This window comes from Paroedura picta, chromosome 3 (assembly GCF_049243985.1).
Source record: "Paroedura picta isolate Pp20150507F chromosome 3, Ppicta_v3.0, whole genome shotgun sequence".
In the NCBI taxonomy this organism is placed as follows: Eukaryota; Metazoa; Chordata; class Lepidosauria; order Squamata; family Gekkonidae; genus Paroedura; species Paroedura picta.
The window spans coordinates 45,150,542-45,176,287 of record NC_135371.1 but is presented as its reverse complement, the minus strand read 5'-3'; the positions used below and the strand labels follow the sequence as shown (position 1 = coordinate 45,176,287).

Sequence of the window (25,746 nt, the reverse complement as noted above, 5' to 3'; positions counted from 1 at the left end):
AGGTACTGACCTGGGAGTCAAGCTGGTTGGAGCAAGGATGAAAGCAGCAGTTTGGAGAGTAAATACAAAAGAAGGGAGATAGCAAAGAAATAAAGGGAGGGACAACATTAGTTCTTCAACATAAAAAGTGTGCAGATGTTATATCAGCAGTATTTTTAAAGGGATATTATCATATAGCATTAGTACTGTACAGTGTTTTTTTGATGAGTGATGAGCAAAGCAACAGCTAAAGTGGAAGGAACCTTGTAGCTTATGAACTATGGGAAAGCTACCTTTGAATACGTATACAACCACAGCATATACATATACAAGTGGGAAACAAGGGAATTGTGACAGGTGCTATGACATATGGTTGGCAGGAGGCATACATGTTTCTTAAAAGCCATTTTTGAACCAATATGGATTTGAGGATGACTCATATATAGCAAGTCATCTTCACCCATGAAAAATAAAGGAAGTTGAATGGTTTGGCTACATGTTCAAAGAGTTTCATCTCAATGATTCTCATTAAGTACTGATCACTTACACTGATCAAAGACTCCACTTCTTTCCCATAGAAATATAGCCCTTTCCAAGCTGAGAATAACCCTTTTTCAGTCCTGAGAATAAGACTAATTCTTCATTGCTGAGAATATCCAGATGCCCAGTAACTTATTTTTTTAATTAAAAAATATCCAACATGTCTTTTCTTATAGCCAAAGCACACACACACACATATGCACATATACACATAGATGCACACAAACACATCTTATCCAATGCTGTGCTAAAATAGTCCCAGAGCCATCACAGGTGTACTTTCCTGCACCATTTTTCAAAAGATGATTTATTTTCAACATCCAAAAATTTGCTTCACATATATAAGGCATATTTATTTATTTACTTGAATCACTTTCTTTACCTGAATTGCTTGCATTTTAGCTGAAGCCCCTTTCCCAACTGACACACTTGTTGTTATGAAGGCCAATGCTGAAAATATGCCCATATAATAAAGAAAAACTAAAATCCACACTGGGTAGGCCATAAACATGAAAGGACATTGCATGTCAATCTGCTTAAAGGGAGACAATGCAACTCCTTTAATTACTATTTCCCATACACCCTGTAAAACAACGTCCATCTTTTGTCACCTTCCAGTTGTACTTTCTGACAGTTTGTAACTAGTTAGCATAAATTAGGTTATGTTTACTATACATGTTCCCCAACTTTGTAAACTTTAAAAGAACAAATGAACTAAAAGCATACAAATGTATAGAATTTATCAACTGCAAGCCACAATGAGTGTTGCCATATGACATTAAGCAGGCAAACAGTATTTTGTTCCTTTAAATCAGGGGTTCTCATGGATGCCACATGTCAGAGAAATGAGATGTGGTAAAATCAATCATGCCTTCCTAAGAATACTTTCCTGTAGGGATGGGCATTAACGAAGAAAATCTGACTCAAGGAGGCCATTTAACCCATCTATTTTGCTTCCCCCTGCTTTGAAATGGGGAGAGGGGGGTAAAACCAATGGGTCTAATGGCTGGCATCAACTGTTAAGTTTAAATGTCTGGCAGCCATTTCATAGGCTGGCCATTGTGTGAAAAAAGTTAGCCAAGAGGTAGTGAGCATGTTTGAGCTTGGATTTAGACATTAATTTGTGGTGTGCTTTGAATTAAAGACCTCCAAAACATTACAGATTAACCCAGGTCTTGGAAACTGAAGGTTGTGGTTGTCTTTATTGCTTTAGTGTATATCAAATTAGACTTGCTACCTAGCATTGCTTTTCCTAGCATTATTTTCTTTTCCAATGAGTCTTGTCTTCTCACGGGGTGACAAAAATACGATAGCCTCAGTATAGCCATTTTAGCTGCCTAGGAAAATTCAGGCTTGATTTGATATAGACCCCACTTATCTGTAACCTCTGAACTCCTTTATAAACTCCTGTAAACTGTTCAGATTATGGGTTCTCTTCCCCTTCCTCAATAGGCAAACTACAATAAGTGAATACTGCTGAAACGTTGAGAAATTGGTCACAAACTACCACTAGGCGTATGCATTCAGCTAAACAAAGCCCCCAAAAAACTTAGCAGTATTTTCCAGGTATTAATTAAACTGATTATAGATTCTCTGCTCTGATCAGCTACCAGTATAGGTGAGCTTGAATAAAAACCAAATTTTTAAAAATTGAGCTGCAAAAGGAGCCCTCCCAGGAAAGGCCAGGGTGGCACAGTGATCTCAGCTCTCACCAAACCAGCTGGTCCTCCCAAGTGTGCATGCAGTGGCAAGAGATCTCCCCACTGCACACAAATCCTGGGGACAGTCAGTCAGTCAGTCAAAGATTTATTCAGTTAATTTGACCCATTTAGGTAATATCCTGGTGACAGTTTAAACTGCACTGCAAAAGGACCCAAGCCAGCCCCAGGGGCAGACTGACTTTAAAAAAGCAACAGACTTTTCTTCCTGTCATGGAAAAGATTAGGATTTCTTGGGGGGGGGGGCGATTCAAATACCATACTGGTATTCAGACGTGTGACTTTTTTGGAACTATTTATTTTTTCCCAGGTCTAATACATCTGAATTTTAAAAAAGGTTGATATTTTCACACACTACTGCAAGGAATCACAATCAGTGCAGGGTCTAGATTGAAAATCATAAATATTTGCGATCATTCATTAGTCATAACCAGCTACTAAGAGATAAAGCTCATCACCTTATGTTATAAGAATGCCACCCATTTTGTTCTATTCTGTATACATCTGAAATTCATCTAACAGAAACACTCCTAAGAATTCAGCCTTTACTCTGTATTCTATAGACAGTAAATTGTCAAAATGGCTCTATATTCTGAAAGGTTCAGAAAGTTCACATAAATCACACATACAAAACAAATCTCATGCAGGAAATCACATTCATATGCATGAAGAAAACCATAAGATCCTTTCATAAACTCTTTCCTTCTCTGTGTTTATGTTCTTTGCACTATGCTACAAGTCAACTATTTCAAAAGTTGGGGGGGAGGGATTTAGTAAAGGAAACAGAAGTTATATTTTGCCAAATTTCACCCTAAGCAGAAGAAAACCAGGACCGAGTACTACAAATGCTATGTTTCCACTGATTTCACTATAAGCCTTTTCACAAGAATCCTAAAAGTATCTCATAGACACATTTAAGTTATTTTATCACTCCATTATGGCTCCCAGGCCACAAAATACTTTTCAAAACAATATTCTACAAGTACTCATTAGAAGCCACTTTGTAGGGAGACCGGAAGAATAACCATGCTGCTGTTAATTTGCCTTTTAAAAATGCTTTCCTAGAAGTTACTCCCATGAAGGGATACAAAAATCCTAAAAGTAATAATAAACTGAAGACGTTCATTAACTCTTATATGGAAAGACCCCCTCCCAAACTTTTGTTTTAATTTTAATAAAAATTTATATTCTGCCTTTCTGTCAGAAACCCCTAGGTTCTGCCATGAAATATATAACAAATTAGTTAGGTGCTTAAAATTTGGTCTTGTGTATATTAGAGCAGCCAGTCTCTGATGTATGGTTTATAGCAATCTCATTCCCTCCCTGCATTCTTTCACATCCCTCCCCTCCACCTTGCAGCATCTCCTGTGTTTCCTTGCCTCCCCCCCCCCACCCTGTGTCCTGGAGTCTGGACTCTTATCAGAATGTTTTGACTATGCAATGGTCTCCAGTTGTATGGGATTCCAGGGGGGGAGAGACCAGGGAAACATATATGCAAAGACCTGTGCCTCGAACCCCAGTTCCATCAATGTCTTGAATAAGTGTACTTGCTAGCTTAATAAATGTAACCTTTGCTTAAGTAAAGAGTTTGCATTTTTCGCCTAAGGAAGATCCTTACACTTTCTGCCCACAAAGCAGCTAACAAATTAAAACATAATAAAATCACATTTTAAAACCATTTAACACAACCCTCCTGTCCCAAAACACACATTACTAATACAATTAAAAACAGTGCTCAAATGCATACAAAGACATAAAAACATCAATTAAAACACTGAAGGAGAATCAAAGGAAGCAAAAAAGTCTTCATCTGCTGGCAAAGGCTGACTATTCCACAGACATAGGATAATGCACTTTCAATGCACTTTAGAAATAAATTTTCCTGTTCCGCACAGGAAAATCCAGCTGCCAAAGCACATTGAACGTGCATTATCCTATGTGTGCGGAATGGGCCCTGGTAGCAGGAAAAACAAAATTTTCACTGGGGACAGTTCCAGAATTTTGAGCCATGACAGAAAGGACTTTTCCTGCCTACTAGATGGGAGCACAGAAAGCAGGACCTCTACAAATGACTGTAATGGCTGGGGGGGGGGGTTATAAAGGAATAGGTGGTGGTTCAGATATTGTATATTGGTACCAAACTATATAGGGCTTCAAAGTTGTGCCCAGAAGCAAATTAGGAGCCAAAAAAGGACTGATATGGTTTCTATAATGCTCTCTAGTTGACATCCTGCCTGCAGCATTTTATACAACTAGAAAATTCCAAACGCTTTTTAAGGACAACTCCACCAAGAATACACTGCAGTCATTTAATCTAGATATAACCAAAGCATGTACCATAGTGCCCAAGTCAGGCTTTCTTCCCACCAGTAGTGTTTCCATCTTGTCAGAATTAAGCTTCAGTTTATTATCTACTCCCACACTGCCTCCAGGCACCAGTTCTGGGTTTCTACAACCTCGCTGAGATCAGTTGGAAGCATGAGATAGAGCTATGTGTCATCCATAAATTTATTTCTTACATTTTGATTCCACTCTCCCCTGTGGGCTCAGGGAAGATCACATGGTTAAAACATACAGTATATGTAAATATACATACATACATAATTAAAATTTAAATATCATGTATTGAAACTAAGTTAAACTATATTGGTAATAACTCAGTCCAAATCTCTGCGTGACCATACCTAGTAGTTTCATGTAGATGTTAAAGAGCATTGTGGGATCTCACAGGCAGCAGCCGTCTCCCAGCACCACCTTCTGAAACCCACCCTCCAGTATGCCCAGAATCAGCACAAAATAGTGCTTCCCAATCCAAGCAGGGAAAAGCAGTCCAGAAGGATATTGAAAGATATTGAGAGGTCCAGGAGACTCAGTAGAGTTCCAACTCCCTCTGTCTATCTTCTGGAGTAAATCATCCTCTAGAGCAGTGGTCCCCAACCTTTTTATCACCGGGGACCACTCAACGCCGGGGACCACTCACCGGGGGCCACTCCTTTTACTGAGGCCCGGTGGGGGGGGGTAGTTTACTCCTCTACTCTCAACCACTTCCCTAGTGCTCTCTGATCGCTATGGTAATGTTTAAACATCCCTTCAAAATAAGATACAGACACGCCACAACAATGAAGTGTGTTGTAAAGGGCTGGGGGGATGAAGTAAAGGGACGGGGGGGGGGGAGAAGGCGTCCTTTGGGGCCCACCTCCAATTAGTCGAAGGACCACATGTGGTCCACGGCCCACAGCTTGGGGATCGCTACTCTAGAGCAAGCTATGCAGTTTCAGCTCCATAGCTAGGCCTGAATCTAGATTGGAAAGGATTAAAACAATTTGTTTCATCAAAAGGCTGAAGTTGTTCAGCCACCACTCATTCAATCATTTTTCTCAAAGACTAGTCAGAAAGTATTGAGATTTTCTGGGTCCAGGGTTGGGAGTTTATGGCACTAACAGGGCAATTCTAAACAGGTCTCCTCAGAATGCTACTCTGAGCTATTCAATCAGACTCACTCAAAAGGAACTGTTTTTAGGATTGTTCTATGAGTAGATAAAATTGCCTTCTGTTTTTGTTTTTCTTCTACCTGAATGTTCACAGCATTCTGAGGGCAATGAGCATGCTCAGTTAATGTCTCGTTATCTGAAATGGGCCACGTCTTTTTAAAAATTCCAAAGCAAAGCTTTCCCAGAATGCAGAAGCCCATGCCCTTTATGGGCAATCCCAGTTAACAGCCCTATTGATAGGCTCTCAGCCATCAACTTTGTTATTAAATAAAATTAACTCAGGGAAATGAATATCCCAGAAAGCATCAACTAGTGCAGCTCTTAAGCAAGAAACAGGAAATAAAAGCACATTTATTGTGCAATCAAGATCATGCAAAAAGACCCCAGAAAACACATGTGCATCTTACAACTGCAGCAATAATGTCAATTGATTAGTTGTTCCTTGAAAGTATGTTTTGGTAAATTATCAAGTTTTATGAATTGTATGCCATATTGTGGACACTCTGTAAATGCAATCACTTATATTATTCAGTTCATTAATTACACAAATTAACATAAAATAACATGTAAGCTAAACCAAATCATGTCAACAAAGCATCAGCTCTTCCTTCCTTTATCATTAATTCAAGTACTAGTTCCACTTCTTGCCTACCCTGTAGCATATTTGGAAAAGAAGACTATTGGGAAGTTAGTTCTTCTGCTGCTGGAGGAAGGCAAAGTTCTAGGACATAAGCATAAATACAGGTTTACCTCTTTTGGTACAGAGATGACATCAGGACTAAAACTAGGGAAATGATCTGGCCCTCACATAATTTCAAAGCTTTTCATGAAGATATGCGTATTAGCAGATCTGGCAATCTGCTGATGCAAAGACATATACTGGAGAGGTTGACTGAGGGTAATTGGGTTTTTTAAAAGATATGCGTATTAAACTTGTGAGTATGGCTGTTTTACTTTGTATGTCTGATGGCACACTGTGTGAATTGGCATTTAAAGATAGATTTACTACTACAAAGCATCAGCCAAGGAGTAGGAAAGGAGATTTACAGCTGTCTATCTATATGGGGTTCAGTTTCCCTAGCAGCAATAACAGGGATGTGATGGAGATCTGCTTGAGAGTTATTGGTTTTTCTGTTCCATCTTTTTTTAAAAGTCCAAGTAGGAGCCTGAAGAATCTGGGAGAAAGATTATCAAACTTGGGATCAGAAGGGAGGAATAGAGATGGAAACGTATATGGCATTTTGATCACAGTGTCAAATGGCTAGCCTTCATAAGGGGCTAATCATTTTGAAGATAACACAGAAGCCAGAAAAGCTGTCAGCCACTTCGCTGCCTGGCTTTCATCCACCAAACAACTGGCCTGTGGGAACGGGCAGGAGGCAGTTGGCTCTGATGGCACTGACCAGGAAGCAAGGTGCATCCCACTCAGAGAAGCTATCCATGCTTCCAGAGAAGCCATCCATACCAATACCTTGAACCTGACCCAGAAACAGACATGTAACCAGTGTTGTTAATGAAGCACTGGCTGTATATGGGTCACAGTGAGGACCCTCGCAGGCGCATTTTATACCAGCTGTAACTTCCGGATCAAGGACAAGGGTAGGCCGGTGTAGAGCGAGTTATAGTAGTCTAATTTAGAAGTGACTGTTGTATGGATCACAGTGGCCAGGGGTTCTGAGGACAGATAGGGCGCTAGTAGCTGGGCTTGGTGAAGGTGGAGAAAAGCCGTCCTGGCTATTTTCATAACCTCTATTGAAAGGGAGGCATCAAAAGTTACACCCAAATTCCTGGCAACTGGTGCAGGTGTTAATTGCACCCCATCCAGGCATGGGAGGCGCGCTTCCTGGTCCTGCCCTCTTCTCCCTAGCCACAGGACCTCTGTCTTGGAGGGGTTGAGTTTCAGACGACTCTGCCTGAGCCATCCAGCCACCTCTTCCAAACAAATGGCAAATATATCCGGGGGGGGGGAGTCCAGCCGGCCATTAGGAGGTAGAGCTGGGTGTCATCCGCATATTGGTGACATCCCAGCCCATAGCCATTATATAGATGGGCATATAGATGTTATAAAGCATGGGGGAGAGTATCACTTCCTGCAGAACCCTGCAAGGGAGCCCACAGGGGTCCGACAACTCATCCCCCACTGCAACCTTCTGCGATCGTTCCGGAGGAAGGAGACCAGCCATTGCAGCGCAGTCCCTCTAACTCCAGTTCCAGCGAAGTGGTAAGCCAATACCTTGTGGTTGACTACATCGAATGCAGCTGACAGATCTAACAGAGTATGGCGGAGCCACCCCAGTCCAGCTGGTGCCAGATATTGTCCGTCAGGGGCTAGTAGTTGGTCCACCGCTGCCCGCTCTATCACCTTACCCAGAAACTCAAGATGTGAGACTGGGCGGTAACTGGTAGGGTCCCACGGTTCTAGTGATGGTTTCGTCAGTAAAGAGCAGACCACTGCCTCCTTAAGTCCTTTGGGGAATTCTCCTGATGCTAGGGAGAGGTTGATAATCTCTCTCAAAGGATCTCCTATCCGCTGGTCGCCTGATTTAAGCAAGCAGGATGGACAAGGATCTAGGGGGCAAGTGGTCGCCCTCACTGAGCTTAGTAATCTGTCCACTTCGATTAACGGGAGCCATCTGAAACCATCAAACACTAACCCCCATGACAGCCACGGAGCTTCCAATTAAATAACTGTATCAATTGTGGCAAGTAGGTCATGGCAGAGCGACAGAACTTTGTCCGCGAAGTATCTCGATAAAGCCGCACAGCTTAAATCCAATTTCCTTATTGTTTGGCACCTGTCTTCAAGGGTGGTAAGAGATCTAATCACTCTAAATAATTGAGCCAGGTGAGAGCTCGCGGATGCCATTTCTGCAGCGTAGAAGTCTCGTTTCGCTGCTTTCACCGCATTCTCATACGCCTTCATAAGCGTGTGATTAGAGGTTCATGTGGCCTCATCATGAGTCTTCCTCCACACTCGCTCAAGTCATCTCACTTCCTTCTTCCTCTCCCAGAGCTCCCGGGTATACCATGGAACCTGTTTGAGGCAAAGGCGGAGAGGACGCCTAGGAGCAATCTAGTCTATAACACCTGTAAGGCGGACCTGCCAGTCCTAACCAAAGCTATTAACGAGACACCGGAGAGCATCAGGTCCTGCAGAGCATTCAGCAATCTCTTGGAATCCATAAGTCTCTGCAGGCAGACTAAAATCTGTCTGTCACCCAAATGGGGATGGGGTGGTATCTTCAGTCAAGCCTTCAGGGTGTGGTGGTCTGACCATGCAACGATGTTATTCGCCACCAGATCTATCACTACACCTGCAACAAATATCAAGTCGAGGGTGTGCCCGGCCTGATGAGTGGGACCAGCAATAAATGAGTGGGACCAGCAACGTCCGCATGGACGTTGAAGTCACCCAAAATCAGAAGTTTTGGATACTGCAACGCTTAGGTGGCCGCCGCCTCCAGCAGGCCTGGCAGGGAATCTGAAGGTGCAGCGGATGATCGGTACACCAGCCAGATAACCACATTATCGACTTCCATTCCAGACTGACACACTCTATCCACAGGATTGATGGTGCAGGGAGAGTCCTGAAGGAGAAAGACTGTTTGACCAGAATTGCCACCCCCCTCCCCTTCCCTGGAGCCGGGGATAATGCAAGACCAAAAACCCGGGTGATGCAAGATCTTTCAAGGCAGCTGTCTCACCTTCACTCACTTAGCTTTCGTTCACGCATGCCAGGTCGGCCTCATGCTTTGCGAAATAATCCCACAAGGTTGAGGACTTGTTGTTTATTGATCTGGCATTGCATAGGATCAGCACCGGATCCACCCTAGCCTTCTTCCCTCCTAACCTGGGGATGGGATGGAGATTTGAAAGGCAGCATCCGTATCGACCAGGCTGTTGGCCATGGAAATTCCATGGCCTAGGCCTTCTTGGACCTACGTATGTCACTGCCTCCCTATTATTGAATCTGCTCCCACCGCTATACTTGCCTTGGCCCGAAAGTACTGGGATCAAGGTCCCGGGCGGGGTTCCCATGTCAGCATCCCCGCTCTCCTCCATTTGCCCCCTTCCAGTAGAGCAGACCTATACCTAATCTGACTGCAGCTACAATGTTGACTAAACTAACCAGCCTATCCACAGCCCTCCCAACCCCATGAAATCCCACCCACTATCCACCCTTCTTCCTACAGCTATAGCCAAGGGGCATTATGCCAGGGTATTCAGCCCTGTTAATTCAGCCTGTGATAGCACTGGTTAAAGAAGGCCTCATTACTGAGTTATAAGGATGACAATCACTTACACCAAAACTACCGCCTTAGTAATACAATTGTATGCTTGTCTCTACAGTTCTAAGAGTAAACCGCTTGCCACCTTTGATGTAAGGGATGATTTTAGGTTTGTTTGTTTGTTTTGTATTTTAATGTTTAATTGCTGTGAACCACCACGAGACCATTGGAAGAGCTGCAGTATACAAATAAAAATAATAATAATAATTTTACCCCTGCTATTTCATTGGACACCATTTCAATTTTTCTTATACTTTTGTGTATTCAATAAATTGCCAGTTTGTATCACTTAACTACCAATTTCTGCTTCATACTATGTACCTTTTTTCTTCCTCTCCTTCCACATCATAAGAAAATCATTTTTTTCTGCCATTGATAAAGAAATCTTGTTTTTATATTTATTTTATTTGTCATGGGATTTATATCACCATTCTCAAAGCTTTGTGGTGGATCACAATATCAATAAAACACCCAATAAAACCCAATTAAAACCCTAGAAAAACTTCATAAAACATAACATATACATAACAAGCAGTGGTAAAACTCTGTCCTCACCCTCCACCCTCCACCTGGTCCCATTATTTAAGTGGCTCAGGGATAGGGCAGGCCAGATGTTCAGATCAGCCCAGGAAGGGGCCCCAGATCTTTCGAGCCCTGGCCTAAACCAAAGACCTGGCAGAAGAGCTGCAAAAGGTCTGGCAGGGCCCACAGTTTTGCTGGGAGCTTGTTCCATCAGGTTGGGGCCAAGACCAAAAAGGCCCTATCCTTGGTCAAGGCCAGGTACACTTCTCTAGGGACAGGAACCTCCAGTAGATTTGCACCCACAGAGTGGAGATCTCTGCGGGGGGCATAAGGAGGCGAGTGGCCTCTCAGGTATGTAGGACCCAGGCTGTGTATGGCCTTAAAGCTCAATACCAAAACTCTGAACCTGATCTGGGCCATAACTGACAGCCGTCCTCAGCACAGGCTGGATACGGGGGGCCAAGATGTCCCTGTGAGGACCCTAGCAGCTGCATTTGGCACCAGCTGCAGTTTCTGTGTTAGAAACAGGGGTAGGCCTGCATAGAGCAAGTTATAGAAGTCCAATCTAGAGGTGACCATTGTATGGGTCACTTTGGCCAAGCAGTCCCGTGACAGGTCAGACATTAGCAGCCGAGCCTGGCATAGATGGAAAAATGTCCTATGGGCTGCTCCCAAGACCTGGGCCTCCATTGATAGGGAGGCATCCAAGGTCACGCTCAAGTTCCTGGCTGAGTATGAGATGTTAAGCTGCACCCCAACCAATATGGGCAGATATGCTTTCTGTCCTGCTGCCTTTCTGCTCAACCACAGGACCTCAATCTTAGACGGATTGAGTTTCGGGCAATTCTGCTCTAACTATCCAGCTATGGCTTCCAAACAACTGGCAAATGTATCCAGGAGAGATACTGGCCGGCTGTTCATGAGGAGATAAAGCTGGGTGTCATCTGCATATTGATGACAGTCCAGCCCATAGCTCCAAACCAGCTGGGCCAGAGGATATATGAAGATGTTAAATAATAGAAGGGAGAGCACCACCCCCTGCAGAACCTCACATAGGAGTTGGCAGGGATGTCACAGTTCATCCCCCACTGCTACCCTCTGTGTCCAGTTCTGGAGAAAGGAGCCCAGCCACTGAAGGGCTGTCCCCTGAATCCCACCCCCAGAGAGCTAGCAGGCTAATAGCTCATGGTCAACAATACAAACATGGCTGACAGATATAAAATTGCGAGGATGGCTGAACTGCCCCAATCCAGCTGGTGCCGGAGATCATCCACCTGCACCATCTCCACTCCGTGGCTAGGATGGAATATATATTGAGGGTTAGTTATTGTACCTAATCCATTCCCAACCTTTAGCAATCCATAAAAACTCCATACAATATCTCCCCCCCCCTTTTTCTCAGTTTTGGTCCCATGTCCTCCTACATTTTGCTACATGTAAAATGCATTTGTGAGAGAACAAAAATGATAAACAATTTACCTTTCTAGTTCAGCAATTTTCTTATCTTTATCATTTTTTTCATTCTCTACTTCCTTAAGGATTTCTAGAAGTCTGTCAACTTCAGCTTGAGCTTTGCCACATTCATCCCTGTAATAGGCTGCTTCTTTATCAAGCTGCTTCATTCTGTCTGCAAATTCAGGGTTCATCCGTGCTTCTTCCTCAGCTTCATGAGCCTATTAAATTTTTTAAGAAAAAGAATTACCAATATTTCAGTTTGTCTCTACTATTCTCTTCTATCAGTTGCCATATAATTAAAGGATTTATGGGTATCCCATTAGTTAACCAGTTTTTCATTCCTATGACATGATGGGGGGGGGGGATATCCCTGAATTATTGAGAGCAAACAGCTATTCCCTGTTTTATAAAAGAAAATGCTAACTTATTCTAACAGTCATACTATTGTCCAGCACAGCAATACTGAACCAATGAACATAAGCTAGCATGTAATATGATTTAATTTAATAATGGTATTAAACAATTTAATGCTAACTATTTATTTTAGGGTAAGATGAGAATGCTTTTAACTGACAGTTTTACCCAAAATCCTTCTTTTGCCTTTTTATTTCATTCTGCCAATACTTAACCTGAAACATAAGAAGAAACAAGCCCCTTGGTGGAACAGCACAAATAAATATACCTGGCAAACACATGCATGAGTGGGTGGTCATTTCACAAACAAGAAAGAATGCAATGAGCACAACACAAAACAACAGTGCAAAGCCCAGTCCTGCTCCCATTAAACCTAATAGCAGAACCCCATTAATGTCAATGAGAGAATGAATGGGCCAAAGTGTTTAAAACATTAGACTGAAATAATCACACACAGATGTAAACAAGAATGCACTGCAAATCTTAGCCTACCCCTTGTTTCCCATTATTCCTAATTGGCATCTTCAAAGAGCAGGCAGAGAGAAAACAAGTAGTTTAACTGCAGTGCACATTAAACACACATATTTCAGAGAACACTTTTTTTTAAATGTACACAAATACATTTTAAAAGATTAAGGACACCCAGAAGAACTGCATGTCCTTCCTTCCTTTATCTAATAAATGAAGAACAAAAGCTAACTTTGTTTTTCCTTTAACAGAGCTTTTTTAATCTGGGGGAATAAACAAGGAGCCAATGAAACATCTATAAGTTACAATGAAGCATGCATGTTCCAATAAAAAGTAAGGTTAACAATTTACTGGTTGACAATCTTTGTAATGATTTAATCATTAAAAATAAATTATGAGTTTAAGAGAATGTACAAAAATCAAATTGTTATAGAAAGAACTAAGAAATAATTTTTCTGCATGTAACATATCATTTAAGCATGAGTATTACTGAGAAACTAGGTTAGCTCTTAAATAAAATCATTTTAACATTCAGATACAGTGGATTTCTAATTTTCTGTGGAAGAGGGTTGTTCTACATGTCCAGTAGTTATCATGTTTGAAGCAGCCTTGAGTTCAAACATATAATAGGTGGGGTTTTTTTAGATAAATAAAACACCATACATCAAAGATCATAGTCTACCAAGTGTAGTAAGTCAATTCATATTGAAGGGACTTATACAAGTTTATCTCTGATGATAGGTAGATTGTGCCATAACATCAAATTCAATCATTTAAAATAAATAAAAATGGGAACTGTAACGTTTTATTTGAATAGAATGCAAATTGACTATTCAAAGCCTAAAATTTCAAACTCAGTGGAACTCTCAAATTCCTCCACACTTCTGAGTGTCCATTGCGGTTTGCCTGATGTAGCTGCAACAGAAGCAGATTCAGTGATGGTTGGGGAGAGGGAGGTGTGGCATGAGGATTAGGAATGTGAAAATTGTTCTGATAATCCACACTGAGTTCTGGAAATTCTGTGCAGCCCTGAGCATCCAACCCAAAGCCTAGAACTAGAACTCAAGGTATTCTCATGGGATTTTTGCTAACAGCTGCAGAGTTAAGCCAACAACAGAAAAGCTTCACTAAATATAAACACCAACTTTCCAGTATATCTGCCCTGAGCCTCCAGAGAAGGGCGGGCAAGAAATATACATAAATAAAATTACCACAAGGGAATCTATTAATAAGAGTGAAAATTTCCCAGACCCCTTAAGAAACTATGATTTTAATTTTTTTTTAGCAAAGCCTTGGAAGTCAAACAGGAATATACATAATGCCTTCGATAGTGGTGAGACCGTCCATCTGCCTGCATGGGTCAAACTACCATTTTCACTTCCCTTTCCAAGTTGCTTCCATGAACAAACTTAGTATTCAGCTGCACTTGAGGGGGAGGTGAGACAAAGAGGATCCCTCCACTGCTCTGCTTGAAACCTGCTGCCATTTGGCTTAGCCCTCTCGTAAGTCTTTGCCATAGCAACTATTTCATCTGGTCATTTTGGAGCACTGTGTCAGTTATCTGCGTTAGTGATTTCCTCTTCTTTCTGTCTCCTTTTCTTCTTGTTCTGTATTATATTGTTTGTCTTACTTGAGGGCAATAGAGAGACAATATACAAAGGTATCAAATAAACAGTGTTAATATACCCCCAATCATTTCATTATATGGGACTTCAATGAAATTTTTACCAATAATTCATAAAAGTTTCTAATATTTTCTCAGCAAACTTGGAATAAAACCTCCCAATGACATTGTGGGTACATTATTTGATGGGTACATTGTTTCAAGAAAAGTGAAATTTGAGTTGAAGAGAATTAAAAGCAAGTAACTGTCCTATTTACTAGCCTTGGAATTCTTCAGAAAGACATAAATGTGTAAGAGTAAAATCAGTTCTATGTGATGTATTTCAAAGGTTGAGTTGGGTGTGGTTCATTTTGTAAAATGAAATAACTTGGATGAACAATGAACTTTTGATTCTTAATCCAAAATATATTCACTGCTAGCATTCAAACTTCCAGAATTACCAGTTATTCATATCAACTGAGCTTTCCCAAAATATTAAAGTAAGTTATCTGAAGCAGCAAAGCAAACCATCTTCAAGGCCACTAAGACAGAATGCTGACAGGATTGTGAATTAAAGATGCCCCAATTTTTATGGACAAATGTGTTGAGAGCTGAAGACTGGTTTAACAGGGTTCAACTTACTTGCAACTGTTATTCATTCAGTAATCTTCTGTGCAGGCCCAGACCAGGACTGCGTTTGCTTGGGTCAGCTGCAGAGAGAATTTTCTGGCTAAAACAGTAAAAGGGTACAGCCTTCCCACTCAGAGTGTGGAATATCACTTTGGATAAGCCTTAATATGCTTGAATAAATTAAAGAATTTATCAGGTTTATTTGAGCCGAATTGCATATCCCATTAGCTTAAATAAGCAGAATCAGAGAAGGACAAATCAATTTGGGCTTGATTCTGCTGATTTTCATTCAGCTGACTGAGAAAGACAGCACCAAACAGCTGAATGTGAGGATCAGCTGTGTGGCAGGGTCTTTAAATATCTCCTCAGCAGACTCCTCTGAAGCTGTTTTGCACAGTCTCAGATGTTTGTCACACTGTGTGCTGGTGGGGAGGGTCATTTAAATACCTCCCCCCACTGCAGAGCATGAAAAATAGACTAAAGATTAGCTGTTCATAGGGTTCTGCACTGGGAGGGGGGAACACACTGCAGAAAAGCATTTAAAAGGATCTAGGAACATTTAAATGCCCCCTCCAGCACAGAGTCTTAGAAACAACAGTTTATCAAGCACTGCACTGGGAGGGAGGGAGGGAGGCATGCTGAAGGAAACACATTTAAAGGGACCTAGGCCCCTTTAAATGCCCCCCTCCAAAAAAAAAACAGAACCTGACAAATAACTGATCCTTAGCTCTATCAGGCTGTGCACTGGGGGTGAAAGCATTTAAATTTTATTTATTTATTTATTTATTTAGATTTCTAAGCCACCTCTCTCCATAAAGGCGTCAGAGTGACACACAATATAGGAAAACTTTACAGACAAATCTTAAAATCTCCATTTAAAACAATACAATTGACCAACAAACTATCACCCAGGTCAGATGCTAAATAGATAAAATTAAATAATTATCCCATTTATGAATGGCAGGAAAACAGCTCAGCCAGAACCTAAGCAGAGGGTCAAGCAGGGGGACCATTTCAGATGATAAAGAGTGCAACCCTGGGCCCTCAACCAAATATCTGGTGGAAGACTGCTGCCTTGCAGACCCTTCAGAACTTTGGAAGCTCCATGAGGGCCCAGATCTCTGGCAGCAACTCATTCTAGCAGGCTGAAGCCAGGGCCAAAAAGGCCCTGGCTCTGGTTGAGGCCAGGTACACTCCTCTTTGACTCGGGACAACCAACATGTTGGTATTTGCAGAGTAAAGAGCTCTTCGGGGAACATATGGTGAGAGATGGCCCCTCAGGCACTCCCAAACAGCTGATCCATGGAGAGAAGCCTATCTCTGTAGATAAGCTGTTTGTTTGGCTGTGACCGAATCAATTCAGCCTTACTTAAATAACTCCAATCTGAATCTCTATACTGATAATGGGATTCAGATGATTTGGGTATACCTGAGTCAATTTAGTCTGAATAGAAACAATACCATTTTTTTCCTTTTCTCTAGTGCAGAATGCTGTTTCCTTCCAAAATCGCCACATGCTCCAACAGAGTATCATTCCCTTCATTCAGTTCCTGCTGAGACACTACAAGCCCTATCCATTGTAGAACATGGAGAACTTAAAGCAAAACAGGAGAGAGGGAATGTAAGTCTGCACAGAATACAACTCAATAAACATTAGTTACAGGTAAGTGCAACCTTGCTTTCATCTTTGGTCTTCAATGCAGTCCCACATTGGGCTGTTAACAAGCTACTCACCCAAGAGGAAGGTTGAGCTCTCAATGAAACAACAAATAGAGAACTGGTATCTCCACTGATAACTCCTGTCTTGTATTTACAACTACAGAAGAATGTCTGATGAAGATCTCAGAAGATGATCAGCTTGAAGCTCTGCAGAAGTCTGACTCCCTGGAGAAAGGCTGTGGAAGATGCCTGAGCCCATGTGAAATGTACTTGAAGAGGAAGTGGACCAAACAATCCAGTTTGATCGTGTTGCTGTTGTTATTAGGTGCAAAGTCATATACGACCCATCGTGACCCCATGGACAATGGTCCTCCAGGCCTTCCTGTCCTCTACCATTCCCCGGAGTCCATTTAAGTTCGTACTGACTGCTTCAGTTACTCCATCCAGCCATCTCATTCTCTGTCGTCCCCTTCTTCTTTTGCCCTCCATCGCTCGCACCATTAGGCTCTTCTCCAGGGAATCCTTCCTTCTCATGAGGTGGCTAAAGTATCTGAGTTTCATCTTGAGGATCTGGCCTTCTAAGGAGCAGTCAGGGCTGATCTCCTCTAGGACTGACTGATTTGTTCGCCTTGCAGTCCAAGGGACTCACAAGAGTCTTCTCCAGCACCAGAGTTCAAAAGCCTCAATTATTTGATGCTTGGCCTTCCTTATGGTCCAACTTTCACAGCCATACATTGCAACTGGGAAGACCTTAGACTTGACTAGACGCATTTTTGTTGGCAGGGTGATGTCTCTACTTTTTAGGATGCTGTCAAGATTTGCCATAGCTTTCCTCCCCAGGAGCAAGCATCTTCTAATTTCTTTGCTGCAGTCCCCATCTGCAGTGATCTTGGAGCCCAGGAAAATAAAATCTGTCACTACCTCCATTTCTTCCCCATCTATTTGCCAGGAATTGAGAGGGCCAGATGCCATGATCTCAGTTTTCTTGATGTTGAATTTTAAGCCAACTTTTGCACTCTCCTCCTTCACCCGCATCAATAGGCTCTTTAATTCCTCTTAGCTTTCTGCCATTAGAGTGGTATCATCTGCATATCTGAGGTTGTTGAGATTTCTCCCTGCAATCTTGATCCCAATTTGTGACTCATCTAACCCCACCTTTCTCATGATGTACTCCGCATATAAGTTAAATAGGCAAGGCGACAATATACAGCCTTGCCGAACTCCTTTCTCAAGTTTGATCGTAACACTGTTTAATTACAACAATAATCCATCTGGATAAAATTTTAGTATTTGCTACCTTTTCCTGGGGGGGGGGGCAGCATTACAAATAAAGAGAAGTTGATCTTTCCTAAATGGCCTATTATGCACGGCCGCTGAAACAGCGGCATGGAGAACGAGGAGGAGGAAGAAGTGAAGCAAACCAATTACGCACGGGACGGAACACAACGGCGGCAAAACCCAGAGTATCCGATTATGCACGCGGATACTCCGGAGCCACTTCTGGTTGCGCCCTTGTCTCAGGAAGCTCCACTTTCTTCCACATCTCGCTAACGTGGCTTTTTCAGCGGCATACATTGACTCTGCGCCCGGTTGCCGCCCGCAGTGTGCATAATTGGTGATTTTAGCCACCGCCATTCCACCCCAAATGTGGACTTTCCACTCCGTGCATAATGGGCCTAAATGAGATGGTTCTTTGTAAATAGAACAAGACTAGTCTCTGAACAACTAATCTATGTAAGGCCCATTCTACATCAAAAGTAGTGTGTAAGGAAACTACTGAGAATAATATCTTGGGACAGAACAAATTTAGAGTCCAGTGGCACCTTTAAGATGAACAAAGTTTTATTCAAGGTATAAGCTTTTATGTGCACGCATGTTTCCTCAGATACAATGTCATGAAAGTGTGCATGCACACACCTTGAATAGAACTTTGTTGGGCTTAAAGGTGCCACTGGACTAAATTTATTCTGCTGCTTCAGATCAACATGGCCACCCACTTGAATCTATCTTGGGATAGTTGTAAATCGGAAATCACCATAGATTTAAAAGTCTGAACTGGGATGCAGCATGACTTTCCCTTCATGAGATTTTAGAAATAGGGGGTGAGATCTTTCTGCAACCAATTCAGTGATGTTGCTGGTAGAAAATCTGAAAAGCAGAAGGAACTATGTGCCTGAGTGAGAGAAAAGAGGGATGTCTTTGAGGGGGGGGGGTCCTATTTCAGTGCTGATGGGCAGGGGAAAATATGGCAATAGGAGCCAGAGAAGAAGGGTCCAGAGAAGGAGTTGGAGGCTGTCATGCTTTCTACTCTGCCCCCTAACCTTCAGAATATGGGAATGCATGTCAACTGTACCACTACCTTAGTAATGCTGCTGTTAAATGTCAAGTCAGTCCAGAACAAGTTTTTTTTTGTTTTTCTTTTCTCATTCACCTGCATGGGTGAACTGGCAGGCCCAGTGCTTACTCAGATTTGCCATAGTCCACAAAGAATGAATCTCTTTTACCAGACTCCCTTTTCGCTCTGCCTGGGGGCAGTAATAGGCTGGATGAGGATCAATAAATTGAGCCGGAGGATGGACTAGATGGAAGTTAAGTTGCACCCGATTCTGGATGGCCTCAGAAAGAATGGATGCAGGATCTGGGTACTCTTTTGGATTTATCATTGTCATTTGAGCATCAAGTGACAGAGTTATCCAGGAGCAGAGATCTCCATCTCTCTGAGTGGTTCACCAGCTTTAGCCTTTCCCAGATAGGGATAACATGGTCCTGGTGATCCATGCTCTGGTAACCTGCAGACTTTGAAGACAGTCTAGAAGCTAGAACTGGTGCAGAATGTTTTAAATGCATTTTAATTATTTTATTCTGTATTGTTGTCACCAGCTCTGGGACCCTCGGGTGAAGGTAAGGGATACAAATTCCTAAATGAATAAAAGTCTCAAATCACAGGTGGCCAGTGGCTCAAAGGGTTTAAGCATCAATTGAAACAAAACCAAACTAGGGGATCATTGCAGGTTTGTATGGGCCCAGGGGGCATATTAAATATTCCTTTTAGAAACTGTTTAGAAATTCAATGAGGGACCATTATTTTCCCATCTACTAATTGCACCCACAGAGAAACAGGGGTTAAGATTACTAGCAATGGACAGGAGAAAGGTGTCCAGATTCATGCATTCCCGGATGGAAAAAAAATCAATTTTAGGTTATAAGAAAGAAGTTTGGATGGTTTTCTAGACTCCAATGATTTCGTACTTCCACTGAGAAAGCCAATCTGGATATATAATCCTCCATGAAGTCAGGTGCAGTCTGTGGATGTTGTGATAATGTACCCATCCCATGGAGAGTACATCTAATTTTGTAAAGGTGGCTTTTAAATGATTTTACATTTTAAATGAATGTTACAAACTTGTTTGTCTTGCAGCAATTCTTTAATTGCTACCATTCCTCGAAGTCCAACCAATGATTATCTTGGCCAAAAATTTCAGATTCCTCACACAAAGCCTGTTGTCGAAACACATAGGGATTTGGGGGGAATTTTAACTGAATAATAAAATATATTTTACCAGATTTTGCACCATTGGCCTTGACCTTTTTTTATCTTTTGTGACTGGTGCAGCCCTTTTATTTTCTTGTCACTCTGCTGCATGCATAGCTGGCTCATTTTCAGTACTACTTCTACCTATGTTATAAACAGCCTGTGCATCAAGGATATGAGGAACAGATGGCCACTGATTGTGGCAAAGTGAAAAGGGAACTGGCTAGCATTGCACCATGCATAACATAACACCTGAGTACCTACTCAGGCCAAAACATTATAAGATGTGGCAGTTCTCTATGATTACTACCATACCACATACAGTCCAGAGGCAAGATCATGTGCTACTGCTGAATACTATTCTCTTGTAAAAAGGAAGGAAGTGTGCATACTGAGCATAACTACTCATATACCTTCAGCTTTGTTGTCTTCAACACAAAAATAGATTGGGTTTAAACTCTGCTTCCCTAGTGGGATTGATTTATTAAGTGCAGAGATGTGTTTTATAACAGCTCTGACAAGGAGCTTGTTATTGTTCAAGTGCTTGGAAACTACAGTACAGGGTAAGAGTATCAACATTCCAGCTCTCTATCTGATCATTCCTTTTCTATCCTCAAGCAATGTCAGGACTTCTCTGATCAAGTGAATCAGTCCTTTCAAATATTTTATCATGAAATATAAAACAAATTCTGGCAGGTGCATCATACCATCGCCACAGAAGGTACAACAATCTTTCAAATATTTTCTACCTAGTTCTGAATCCTGCTTTTTACCATCCTACAAATAATTTAGTGAACAAAGTTAAGAGTGTATTACATGTCCTATTGTCATTACAGCTTTGATATATGATCAAGCCATCTATAGATGAGGTTCACAGATAAATGCAATACACTGAATTGTGGTCTTCCTCTTCCAGTTTCAATGCACTTATTATCACAGACACAACTACTCCTAAATGCCTAGAGCCTGCTCTTGCTTAGAGTATGGACTCTATGTTTGCAGTGTATATCAAAGTAGCGTTTTTGGAAGATGATCAGCCCAAAGTTCCCAATCTTCAGCGGGAGCTTGGAGATCTCCCAGAATTACAATTGATCTCAAAGCTGCATAGATCAGTTCCTATGGAGAAACTGGCTGCTTTAGAGAATGGACTATATGGCACTATAACCAGCTTAAAGTCCCTCCCCTCCCCAGGTTCCATCTTCACATCTCCAGGAATTTTCTAGCACAATATTGGCTATTCTAGCTCAGCTATTTCAGTCTTCTACTGCCTCTAAAAGGTACCTGTGACCTGTGCAGGACTTAGTTGCCTCCACTTGCACTGTCATATAAAAGCATGAATATACCGCACAATCATGCCCTAAGTATAGATAGGAAAAGAAGACCTAACAGAAGCCTCTGGCACTATTTTGAACCATCACTACAAAAGTTCATGCACTTTGGTACTCAAAATGCATTTATAGAAATAGCAGTGAAATGGTGCAACTATTAGGGGGAGAGTTAAGAATCGCTGTAAATAATCATATACCATTTAATATCCTTATGTCTTATAATCATCATATATGAATTGCCACAACTAATACTATTTTTTCTAATAAATGGAAATAACCAAAACAGAATTATAAGATTTGTAGATGTGCCAGACCTTGACTAGCTTATGGCAACTGAAATCCTAATTTTCCACCTTTCATAGGATGACATTTTTACAACTACATATTTCTGACAGAGTTAAATCCCATCAATTTATTAGTGAATTATTAAAGAGCAGATTTCTGAGCAATATGGAATGGAAATGAATGCACAGTTCTGATGACATTGTTTGGCAGTTGTCACAATCTTTTTTATTTAAGTCTGGACTGTCTACATTTCCAAGGAAGTTTCCCTACATCCTACTCTACACAAGATGGATCACATGGGCCCATTTTGCACGGCCGCTGAAACGGCAATTTCGGGTCACATGGAAAACGTGGAGGGGGAAGATGCGAAGCACACCGGTTATGCATGGGAGGGGGCACGACGGCAGCAAAACCCAGAGTAACCGATTATGCACGCGGCGATCCCGGCGCCGCTTCTGGTTGTGCGCCGGTCACCCAGAAGCTGCGCTTTCTTCCACGTTTCGCTGACTTGGCTTTTTCGGTGGCATGCACCGAAGCTGCGGCCGGTTGCCGCCGGCTCCGTGCGTTATCGGTGATTTTAGTCGCCGCCATTCCACCCCGAATGTGCGTTATTCCCCCATGCATAATGGGTCATGGAGAAACCCAATTGTACACAAGTATATATTAATCAGTGCAATAAATTCTTAAGCTATTTAAAGACTTGTTTTAAAAAGTTTTGCTGAGCTTCTACATTTTAGTTCAGAGAAGCTACAAATGATACAGAAATTTGCCTGTTTCAAAGAGGGGCTGTATTATTGTCTGCTTTGCTTACCACACATCATTTTTGTTTGTATAATAGAAAATCTGTATACACCAATATTATGGACTCTGTTGTACTAAATATAAAGGAATTCAGAATACATGTTTTACTTATAAGCATGCTACAGGCACCATTTATTCTTTTACCAACAGCACAGATACGAAAGAAAAACAGTACACAATGACTTACAAGAACCAAAATATCAATATGACTAAAAATTTAAAAAGATAGCAGAAAAATACATGCAAGAAAATACTTTAAGTAGATCCTTCAAATTTCATTGATCAGTAATATAAAATCTATAGATGTTATTTTGGGATTGACTAGAGGCAGAGCTTCAAAATTAGCCTCCTTGGTATTTTTGAAGTTTTGAATTACATTTAAGACACATTTCTTATTTTCATTATCACACAATTTCCATAAAACAGCTGACAAAAGAGAACAAATGAAATTGAAAATAATGTTTTAATGTAGAACTGCAACTTCTTGTGCATTAGCATTAAGAGAAAGGATGAGCAAGGTTACACTCAACAGTAGAAGAATAAATCCTGAACACCACATCCTACAAACCTGCCAAAATGTAAGCATGTTGTTGGCAAACTAATTCTGTATTATGAGACAGTGGAGTAATGATTATTCAGATAATTAATCTCATCCATTCACCAGATATATAACCAACTCTTCCAATCTCAATAGAATCAGATACTTAATTTAAAAAAAAAATAAGGGTCATGTGAGTTTTCTTTTTTGACACAAAGGGGATTATAAGAACAAAATAGTTGAGCCTGGGTGTCATAACAAACCAAGCCTTATCCACTCCTTCTGTTTAGGAAAAGGAGAAGAACACCCACGTGTGCCTGACCAATATATCCCTGGAATGCTGGTAATTGGAGGAGAGGAGTATTCACAGAAGCAACAAGGGCAATGCAATTCTGTTAGGCTTGTTTGGTCAATGCTTCTAGAAGCATCCATGGACCAGTATCCATGGTACTGTGTAGTACACTGGAAGTGTGAACACTGGACAGAGACACTTGAAAGAGCTGCTTTTGAGCATAGAGAGCAACAGAAACAATTCTCTCTTCCAAAGAAAGAAAGTTCAGCATAGATGTGATTTCATAAAATCTATCCTCTAAAGCAGGGGTAGTCAACCTATGGTCCTCCAAATGTTCATGGACTACAATTCCCATGAGACCCTACCAGCAAACACTGGCAATGGCTCATGGAAATTGTAGTTCATGGACATCTGGGGGACCACAGGTTGACTACGTCTGCTCTAAAGCTCTTGCTTCCTCTAGAGGAATTGATCTCTGTAATCTGGAGATCAGCTGTAAATCTAGAGGATGGCAACTCTACTTCTGAACAAAGTATAAAATGTTGCTTCAAAGCACAAGTCATCTGTCATACTTAAGAAAGGTTTATTTGGGGACAGATGATCAATAGCCTGAATTTAAATAATTTATATTAGTTCAGTATTAAATAAAATGCCACAATACTCAGCAAAGGTTCTTTGATCAGTTAGTATTTTATGGTAGTGTCCATGGTCCTAACCTTTAGTATAATGTGATGGCATCTTGTGGTCAAATCATAATGAGTAGGGAAACTGTTGGATATAAATCCTGCTGGATATAAATTGTAGCAGGTTGCTGAATTTGACAGCCTTTTGGCCATTCAAAATCTGTGACTTGACAAAACTGGGCAGAGGGGACTGTTAGAATCTTATCAGTTGCCATTTCCTTAATTTGTGATTAATTCTAAGCTCATAGATATATTTAAAAATATAGGCATAATGTTACAGAATAGGAAATACAGAATAAAAGTAAATATTTACTTCCTCAGGATTGTGAGCATATTGCTGACTACAAACCTATCCCCCCAAAGTGCATCAGAGTCATGTTTCTTTTATTTTGCCATAGTAACACGCAATGCAAAAATTCCAGATTGAGTTTTATACGTGAGTGGATTTAAACAGTAATTTGAGGTCCACCAGTGGGGGGATGTCACAATAAAACCTGCCAAAAACAATAGAAGGACAAAAATAGTATAAGCAAACAGAAAACAGGCTTGTGTAGGTAATCAACAATATACAACCAATGCCAATAATATAATACTATATATATTAAAGACTCTTATTTATTTTACATCCAAATCTTGGCAACCCAAAAAGGAAACAATTCAGAAGAGAAAATATATCAATATAGGAATGCTGTAGGCTGAAAAGGATTCCAATAACACACCACATTCAATAAATCGTCAGCAGCAGCATGAGTTATCAAAAAGGATACGAACTCAGAATGGCAACAAGCTCAACATGGTTGAATCTCAATCTTCATTAAGCAACCAGCCAGAGGTGCCCATCATATTCTTCCGACTCAGAGGACTATGTAAGATTGCTAATGCTGCTGCTGCTGCTGATTTATTGAAACCGGTGTATTACTAGAAGCCTGTTTAGGCTACAGCACTGCTATGCTGGTTATTGGCATTGATTGCCCACACGAGCCTTTTTCTGTTGGCTTTCAGTAAAAACTGCAGCTGTGGACATCATATTCTCTGCTCTATAGAATTTTCCTGTACTGGTTCAAGCTACAGGCCAAAGTTAGTAAAGCAAATTTGTATTCAAGTTTTTAAAACCCAGAGATTAATAGATTAGAATTAAAAGACAGAAATGAGCTATGGCCCCAAATTGCTGGAGCAAACATTTGGTTCTATATCAGGGTACATGACAAACCTCAGTTAAACAGTTTTTCGATCATAAGAGAGGTAACATTTCTCATGTACACATTTGCTCACTAAAGGTGAGCAAGAGATTCTATATAGGAGGACCACATGTATACCTTATTCACTAGACCTTTAAGAACTTAGATTTATTATAGCTACAAATATTGTCATATTTTAAATTTAAATGAAAAAAGCAGGATACTATAGGACAGTAGAAATAATTTTACTTAAGTATTGAATGGATCAGGATGTCTCTGCCCAGAATTTGATTTACGTGTATTCAGTAGCTGTAACAAACATACAAGTTAACAATAAGATG

At 41.1% G+C, this 25,746-nt stretch overlaps 1 protein-coding gene across 2 annotated transcripts in view; it reads right to left on the bottom strand.

Annotated features, from left to right (window-relative positions):
• Nucleotides 1-25,746, bottom strand: part of ERC2 (ELKS/RAB6-interacting/CAST family member 2) — an 819,922-nt gene that overhangs the window by 395,523 nt on the left and 398,653 nt on the right. For both annotated transcript variants that reach the window (XM_077325500.1, XM_077325499.1), the window contains exon 13: nt 12,019-12,212. In XM_077325500.1, the coding sequence (XP_077181615.1) occupies nt 12,019-12,212 (194 nt within the window). The remainder of the gene's footprint in view (nt 1-12,018; nt 12,213-25,746) is intronic.